The sequence below is a fragment of the Carlito syrichta genome, unplaced genomic scaffold, assembly GCF_000164805.1.
Source record: "Carlito syrichta isolate Samal-C Ts95f unplaced genomic scaffold, Tarsius_syrichta-2.0.1 Scaffold124793, whole genome shotgun sequence".
Classification (NCBI taxonomy): domain Eukaryota; kingdom Metazoa; phylum Chordata; class Mammalia; order Primates; family Tarsiidae; genus Carlito; species Carlito syrichta.
Genome location: NW_007068889.1, coordinates 271,000 through 280,793, shown reverse-complemented (window position 1 = coordinate 280,793; position 9,794 = coordinate 271,000). Strand labels below are relative to the sequence as shown.

Sequence of the window (9,794 nt, the reverse complement as noted above, 5' to 3'; positions counted from 1 at the left end):
CTATAATACTGAGTGACCTCTCACAAAACAAAAATCTGAATATCACATGTTCTCACTCATATAATGGACCTTGAACATCCAATGCAATACTATGAGAAAATGACGGATGGTACTGGGAAACTATGGGGGGGAGGGGGATGGGATTAACAGTAGCAAATATCTGTCGGGGGATGGGAAAACACTTCTTATCTACAGGGTGCCTGAATGAAACGTCATTGTACACCTAACCCTTAACTGTACCCCACAAAACCATAATAAAAAATACTGATTAATGAAAAAAAAAAAAGGACTCTCACAGACTCAAAGTTAAAGTACAGAAAAGAAATTTTCATGCAAATGGAACACAAAAGAAGGCAGAAGTTGAGATCTTAACATCAAGCAAAACAATCTTTAAACTATGAAAAATTTTAAAAGAAACAGAAGGATACTACATAATGATAAAAGACTCAGTCCATCAACAAGAAATATCTATCCTAAACTTACATGCACTCCACACAGGAGCACCAACTTTTGTAAAACAGCTACTAAGTAAACTAAAAAAAGATATCGACTATAACACTATCATAGCTGGGGACTTAAATACCCCACTAACAAGCCTAGACAGATCATTGAGGCAAAATATCAACAAGAAGATCCAGAACCCTAACTTGACACTTAACCAAATGGACTGAATAGATACCTACAGAATACTCCACCCAACAACCACAGAATATGCATTCTACTCATCACCACATGGAACGTGATCCAAGATCAAACACATCCTTGACCATAAATCAAGCATAGACAAATTTCACAAGATGGAAACACTGCCATGCATCTTCTCAGACCACAGTGGAATAAAAATAAATCTTAACACTCACAAAATTCCCCCAAAACCCACAAAGACATGGACACTAAACAGCATGATGCTGAACAACTCCTGGTCAACACAGAAATCAATACAGAAATTAAAAGACTCCTTGAAACAAATTAAAACAAAGGAACATCTTACCAAAACCTCTGGGATGCCATGAAAACAGTACTAAGAGGGGAATTAATATCTGTATGAGTGCACATCAAGAAAATGGAAAGATCACAAATTAACAACCTAAAAAATCACCTAAGGAAACTGGAAAAATAAGATGACCAAAACCCTAACTTCAGCAGAAGAATCCAGGTCACCAAAGTAAAAGTTCAAATATGGGACATAGAAGAAAAAAATAACATAGAAAAAAAGTCTATGAAACCAAAAGTTGATTCTTCGAAAGGATAAACAAGATTGATGAATCCCTAGCCAGATTGACCAAGGAAAAAAGAGAAAAAGCCCAAATAAACAAAATCAGAAACACAAAAGATCAAGTCACAACACCTCAAAGAAATGCAAAAGATTATCAGAGATTACTATACACATCTTTATGGAAACAAACTCGAAAACCTAAATGAAATGGAGGACTTTCTGACATCACAAAACTTCTCAAGTTTGAAACAAAAAGAAATTGATACCCTAAATAGACCAGTAACAACCTAGGAAATTGAGTCCATCATAAGAAAACTACCTACCAAAAAAAAAAAAAAAAAAAAAGCCTTGGACCAGAAAACTTTCCAGCAGAATTCTACAAAACATGCAAGGAGGTGCTAATACCAATACTATTGAAAGTATTTCAGGCAATCAAGAAGGACAGAACTCTCCCCAAATCACTTTATGAAACTAATATCACTCTGATATTCAAACCATGTAAAGATCCTACAAAGGAAGAGAGCTACAAACCAATATCCTTGATGAACACAGATGCAAAAATTCTGAACAGGATTCTAGAAAATTGGAATCAACAACACATCTCAAAATCATTCACCAAGACCAAGTAGACCGAATAAAAACAATTTGGTATATATACATGATGGATTATTATGCAGCCATAAAGAAAGACAATGTTATGGACTTCGCAGCAACTTGGAGGAATTTATAGTCTATCATACTCAGTAATCTATCACAGAAACAAAAAACTGAATACCACATGTTCTCACTCATAAGCAGACCCTGAACATTTATCATAACCCTATAGGAAAGTGTTTGGCAGTAGCAGGATGCTGCCAGGTGAGGGAAGGGGGAGCACATAACATCAATAAGAATACCTGATCTCAAACTAGGTGAAGTGTGGACCAATGAAAGGCCCAAACTTTATCTGTACGATGATCACCTATCTAATCCTGAATTTTACCCTATATTTTTAAAATAAAAAATAAATAAATAAGGAAAAAATAAAATAAAATTCAAAATGCACAGATTGAACTACATACCAAAAAGAGTCCATTTTTTCATATAGTTTTAAAATGCAAGTTTAAAACACTCAGAAAAGTAAGTAATTGATGTGCTGTTTATTTTCCTGACCAAACTCTGTCTAATACATATATTATTTTCTCAACTTATAAAAGAAAAGCACCATCCATGCCAACTGTGGTGGGCAAAATAATGGCTGGGGGAAAAAACCAAGTCCTAATCCCTAGAATCCATGAATATTATTCTTTACAACAACAACAAAAAGACTTTGCAGATATGACTAAGGAAAAGAACCTGAGATTGTAGTTTATCCTGGATTATAAAGACCTTGAAGGCAATCACGCATATGCTCATTAGAGGGAGATTTGACAACCCAAGAACAGAAGTCAATGTGACTATAGAAGCAGAGATCAGAGTAACACCCACAAGCCAAGAAATGCTGGAGGCTGCCAAAGCTGGAAGAGGCAAGGTACAGATTCTCTCCTACAGCCTCTGAAGGGGGTACAACCCTGCTGACACCTTGATTTCAGGTGAAACCGATTTAATATCAGTGAAACTGATTTGAACTTCAAGCCTCCAGAACAATGAAAGAAAATGTTTCTGTGGTTTAAAACCACCAAGTTTGTAGTAATTAGTTAAGAGACAATAGGAAACCAAGATGAAGCTTAAATACACCTACCTCAGTGAAGTTTAAAGCTTGAATGTGTCTAGATCTGAGCTGTATACTGACAGCATTGAATTTTTCTTCTGTTGAATAAAAATTGTCACCTAAGTAAGACAAAGCAGTTAAAATTATAGAAATTAAGTCCTCTCTTCTAACTTAGATTTAGGAAGAAATACACCAATACAATATAAATCAGTCAGCCCTCTCACTCTGTTATCAGTCTTGGAGGTAACAGACCAATCAAGAGTCAACTTGCTTCTAAAGTGAACAGGAGCTAGTTGCAGAGGGAGGGAAATAACAAGAGCGAGTTGAGGTATCATGCTACAATACTGACCTTCTTTGTTCAGATGTTCCAACCCTAAGTTAACCTAATGGCTTCCCCTATGAGAACAGCCAAATACTCTAGCAAAAGAATTTATAACTAAGACCCCAAAAGCTAATGCAACAAAAACAAAAATAAATAAATAAATGGGACTTAATTAAGCTAAAAATCTTCTGCACAGCAAAATAAAAAATCAACAGACTGCATAAACAACTTACAGAATACAAGAAGATATTAGCAAACTATACATATGACAAATGACTAAAATCCAGAATATGCAAACAAATCAACAAGAATAAAATTCAAACATGGGCAAATGACATGAACAGTAATCTCTCAAAATAATATATACAAATGGCCAACAAACACATTTTTAAAAATGCTTAGCATTACTAATCATCAGGAAAATATAAATTAAAACAATGATTTGGTTATTCATGCTCTTTTTTGCTTCCATATGAATTTCTGTATTGTCATTTCCAGGTCTGTGAAAAATTACGCTGGTAACTTGATGAGTATTGCATTGAATCTATAGACTCCCTTTGGTAGAATGGACACCTTGACTATATTATTTCTTCCAGTCCATGAACATGGAATGTTTTTCCATTTGTTTGTGTCATCCTTGATAACCCTCAGCAAAAGGAAGAAAGTGGGAGATATCACACCTCCAGACTTTAAACTTTATTACAAGGCTACAGAAACCAAGATAGCATGGTATTGGTACAGGAATAGGCACATAGACCAATGGAACAGGATAGAGATTCTAGAAGTAAAAACACGGTCTCTCAACCAACTCATCTTCAACAAAGTCACCAGTAATAATTATTGGGGAAAGGAGACCATATTTAGCAAGTGATACTGGCAAAACTGGCTAACCATATGCAGAAGAATGAAACTGAACCCCTACCTGTCACCATATACAAAAATCAACTCAAAATGGATCAAAGACTTACACATAAACCTCAAACTATAGGAATTCTAAAAGAAAACATAGGAAACACCCTTCTGGACATTGGAGTAGACAATGAATTCATAACCAAGTCCCCAAAAGTGACTACTACAAAAGCCAAGAAAGACAGGTGGAAACTTGTCTAACCGAAAAGCTTTTGCACAGCAGAAGAAACCATCAAGAGAGTAAAGAGACAACCCACAGAATGGGAAAAAACATTTGCCAATTACACATCTGACAAAGTCCTAACATTCAAGATCCACAAGGATTTTGAACAAAGTGGAAGAAAAAAAACAACCCCACTAAAAAGTAGGCAAAGAAGATGAGCAGACACTTCTCAAAAGATGACATACAAGCAGCAAATAGACACATGAAAAAATGCTCAGCCTCACTAATCGTCAGAGAAATGCAAATCAAAACTATTATGAGGTACCTCCTAACTCTGGTAATGATGACTGTCGTCAATAAATCAAAAACCAACAGGTGCTGATGCAACTGTGAAGAAAAGGGACCACTCCCACATTGTTGGTGAAAATAAAATCTGGCTCAACCTTCATAAAAGTAATGTGGTGATTTCTAAAAGAACTGAAAATTGATCTTCCATGCAATCCAGCAATCCCTCTCCTGGAAATATACCCAGAGGAACATACAAAGCTCTACAAAAAAGACACCTACGTGTGCGTGTTTATTGCTACACTGTTCAAAATAGCAAATACTTGGAACTGACACTGCTGCCCATCAAAAGTGAACTGGATAAAGAAAATGTGGTACATATACATGATAGTATTATGCAGCCATAAAGAAGGACAAAAATCATGGTCTTTGCAGTAACTTAGATTGTTTGTTTGTTTGTTTGTTTGTTTGTTTTAAGACGTACGATACATTCAGACTTAGGTATGCAAGTGGTCATCGTACAGGTAAAGTTTGGGCCTCCCTTTGGTCCCCACTTTACCTGGTTTGAGATCAGGTACTCTTATTGGTGTTGTGTCGCCCCCAACCCCAGCAGTATCCCACTACTGCTAATCCCTTTCTTATGCAACTTGGATAGTTCTAAGTGAACTATCGCAGAAACAAAGAATTGAATACCACATGTTCACACTCATAAGTGGGCCCTGAACACTAGTCACCTTAGCACAAGGGTAGAATTGGCAGTTGCTGGGCACTGCTAGAGAAGAGAGGGAGGGAGGAGGATGGGGAGTACGTAACAACACAAAGGGTACCGAGAGTACCTGGTCCAAGGGGAGTGAGAGCCACCTGATGACCAAACTTTACCAGCATTCAACCTTCTTATGTAGTAAATCCTCACTTGTATTCCACAGCTCTATAATAAGTAAATAAATTATTAAATAAATTATATTTTTAAATTATTTATTTATTAGAGTTGTATATATATACAGCTCTATAATAAATAAATTATTTATTATATATTGAATTATATTTTAAAAACTTAAAAAAACCACAGACACACAATGAGATACCACCTTACACCAGTCAGAATGGCTATTATTTAAAAAAATCAAAAAACAGCCAGGCATGGTGGCTTACACCAATAATCCCAGCACTTTGAGAAGTCAACACAGGAGGATTACTTGAGCCCAGGAGTTCAAGACCAGCCTGGGCAACATAGCAACACCTCCTGTCTAAAAAATAATTAAAATATTAGCAGGGCATGATTGTGCACACCTGTAGTCCTAACTACTCAGGAGACTGAGGTGGAAAGACTCCCTAAGCCCAGCAGTTCAAGGCTGTGGTGAGCCATGATCATGCTATTGCACTCCAACCTGGGTGACAGAGTTATATCCCAACTGAAAAAAATAAAAAAATAATAAAAAGTAATTGATGATGGCATGGATGCAATGAAAAGGGAATACTTATACACTGTTGATGAGAGTGTCAACTAGTACAACCTCTATGGAGATTGATATGGAGATTTCTCAAAGAACTAAAAGTAGATCCACCGTTCAATTCAGCAATTCCACTACTTAGTATCTACCCAAAGGAAAAGATATCATTATACAAAAAAGACGCCAACACTCGTATGTTTATTGCAGTACAGTTCACAATTGTAAAGATGAAGAATCAACCTAATGTCCATCAACTGGTCAGAAGATATTATATTTATCCAGTAGAATACTATTGAGCCATGAAAAAGAATGAAATAATGTCTTTTGTCAGCAACTTCGATGGAATTAGAGACCATCGTCCTAAGTGAAGTAACACAGGAATGGAAAAACCAAATACTGCATGTTTGCACTTATAAGTGGGAGCTAAACTAAGGGACTGGAAAGGCATATAGAATGGTATAATAGGCATTGAAGATTTGGAAGATGGAGTCTCAGAAGTGGGGTTGAGGGAGGAATGAAAAAAATCACTTATTGATACAATATGCATTAGTGAGAGTGACGGGTATGTTTAAAGTCCAGAATTCTTCATCGCTATACAATGCATCCATGTAACCAAAACCCATTTGTACTCCTAAATATATTGAAATGCTTTATTTTTTTTAATTTTTTTTTTTTGAGTTGGAGTCTCATTCTGTCTCCCAGACTGGAGTGCAGTGGCCGCTCCTGGCCACCGCAGCCTCGACCTGCTGGACTCCAGCGATCCTTCCGCCTCAGCCTTCCTTCAAGTAGCCGGAATTACAGGCGTGCGCTACCACGCCCGGCTAATTTTTTTATTTATTGTAGAGATGAGGTCTCGCCTGCCCAGGCGGGTCTCGAACCCGCGGACTCAGGCAATCTATTTTTTTTTTTAAAGAGGAGGAAAAAGAGAGCCAACACTCAGCCCAGAAACATCATTCTCACTATACTAATCGCCAATTGCATCCATCCTTAAGAATCATATGAGGAATTTTGAAATAACCTATCCTTGACCAGAGGTGGGAAAACTAGGGAATTAATTATTTATGTAACTTTTTTTTTCATTGATTTATCTATAACACTAAAAGAAATAACATTTTCTAAATGAAACTTGTGGTAGTAATGTTTAATTCAGTCGAAACATGAAGATGAAGCTGTAAGATTTGTAACAAGCTACCTTATCCACTAATAATAAGAGTTAAGTAAGATGACTGATATGTATATGTGAATTTTCCTACATATCCCAGAAAGAAAGATTCCAATAACAAAGGTAACAATAAAAATTGAATGTCTAGGAATAATTTTTAATTATCTTAAAACTCTAAAACTTTATCAAAATGTCAGAGATAAATGGAAAGAAGTATTATATTCTTGAATAATCAGACATACACTCTAAGAAGTTTATTATTTGCAAATAAATGTCTAATTTTATTTCAATCACAAAGTCTAAATTAAAATTTTAAATATATAGATGAACTCACTTTTTCCTTCCTTCTTTACCAAACATATACGATTATCTACTTGTGGAAAAGATTATGCTAGATACATCAGATAAGCAGTGATTAAAACATACAATACTTCTTTCTAAATTCTATGACAGAGTATATATAAGCAGATACAAACAAAATTTTGAAATAGAATATATCTGTAAGTCTAATCTGAAGCTCAGATTATCAAATCATTTCCTATCCTTATTTCCTTCAAACACAAACAATATATATCATTACTAAGTTCTAAAGGAAATCACAGGTCACATTTTTTCAATAGGAAACTCAGAGCAGATAGAGAGGACTGTAAAATTTCACTACAAATGTAGAGAAAAAGAAAATAAAAATAAAACTGCAACTTATGAAAACCTTTCATGTAGCTGTTAGTTAGAAAGCAGGTATTCGAGAAGACTTGATGAAATGTAAAATGCTCAATATAAGATACAATATCAAGTGAAAAAAATAAGGATTCAATTACAATAAAAATTTATGAAGAGAGTAAACCAAATATTAGCAATAAATTATTTGGGTGCATAATTATACATTTCATAAGTTTATATTTTACATATTTTCTATATTTGGCATGTAAAGTTTTATAACCATAAAAAAATACAATTTTTGAAAGGTAAGAATTAAAAGTTTCCATAATAGGGATTGTTAGTGATACTGCAAGGCTACTTATAGGAAAGGAGTCTTACTAGCAAATGTTAAGTTATCTTTAAAGCCTGAACTTCAAAATAAAACATCACTAATTTCCTTTAAAAGTCCATTAAGCAACAATCAGCCAGCAAAATCTTCTAACCCTTTCTAAGTCATATTAAACCTAATCTTCTTATAGCATGCTTTTAATGTCCATGTGTTCATTTTCTCTTACAAACAAACAATACGACAAATGCTACCCCTGAAGGTCTTTGTCAAGGAAAGCGGTGGGGCTTCAGGCCCACTCATAGGTTTGGGTACAGGCTGCAGGTGCCTGAGAGGCAGTGTGTACTGGCTGCACAGAAGTAGACAGCTGAGTCTCCAGGCTGGGTGTCGGCGATGTGCAAGGAGAGATGTTTGGCCACAGCATTTATCAGAACTGTAATTCTTTGGTCTTGCTTTTTGTCCATATTTGAACGAATGTCTATAATAAGCTGAGGACCTTTTCTAAGTTCTTGCTTATACCAAGGGAAGTAGGATGAGGCACTATCTGAATAAGTACAGTTGATAACAGAGTTGTCTCCCTCCTGAACCCTCAGGATAGAAGGTTGCTGCTCCACATTCTCTCCTTTGCTCACCCCTATACAGAAAGAAAAAAGAAAAGAGGAAGTTTGTTAAGCCATTACTCTCTAGAATTTTCTTTTTCTATAATAACTAAGATAAGTCTGAAAGTGCTAGTCTTCTCCCTGGAGTTCTAAAGACAATTCACTCATATACACTCTTTTCCGAAAACCCTCAACTCACAGTCCAGCTGCAGCCACAAGAACATGAATAAAGCTCGGGTGGATGTCACCATTGTTCTTCCCAATCAGGATCAGTCGTCGACTGCAATCTCCAGACATAAGAGCTACTATCATCGAGTTGTCCTTTCTTTCTCTAATAATCATAGTGGTTTCTCACATTGCCTACTCAGCCAATGAGAAAAGGCTCTGCTTCTGCCATAAGCCTATTCATTCAAAATCCACCCAGATGAACCCCCTCTTTATCTTTCGCATCAGCAGACGTGCACTACCCTCTTGTGGTGACATCCCAAACTACAGAACTCACTGGTTGAATGTTTTTCTCTTACTCTGCGAAGGATTCAGATGGCCTAAAGCAGCAACAGGCCAAGCAAATTACGTCTTCAAAGATTAAATGCACAGCAAGAATGTAGAGATCAAGATTTACATCGATGTAGACTACCGAGTCATTGTTAATAAGTTGAAAAGAGGTAGATGCTGTTGGTGTTTATTCAGTGATGGACCGAGTTTACGTATTTGAAATCAGGAAAGCATTATGATTCACTCTCCTGAACCAAAAAAAAAAAAATTAGTACCTTAGCTTTCAGCTAAATCTATCATCATGATTTGTCTTTTATGAAGAAAAATTATTTCTAAAAGGAACATCTAAGCCAAAGAACAGTCTATTCAATATTTTAAGTGCCTGTTATCTCAGGTTCTGCTTCTCCAAGCCTGAACTTGCCCACGGTCCTGCTATTTCCAGGGAATTGAAAGTACCAACAATCAAAATATGGACTCTCCCTTCAGTAAAAATGATCGTAATAAAAAAAATCAAATC

General features: G+C 35.9%; 1 gene segment (V, D, J or C); it reads right to left on the bottom strand.

Moving 5' to 3' along the window:
• Positions 1 to 2,936: 2,936 nt before the first annotated feature.
• Positions 2,937 to 9,075, bottom strand: LOC103249973 (the record flags this gene model as incomplete). The annotated part of the segment is given in 3 exon segments: positions 2,937 to 3,025; positions 8,530 to 8,817; positions 8,982 to 9,075. Coding segments are annotated over 3 exon segments (429 nt in total), but the record flags the coding sequence as incomplete, so codon positions are not given.
• Positions 9,076 to 9,794: the final 719 nt, after the last annotated feature.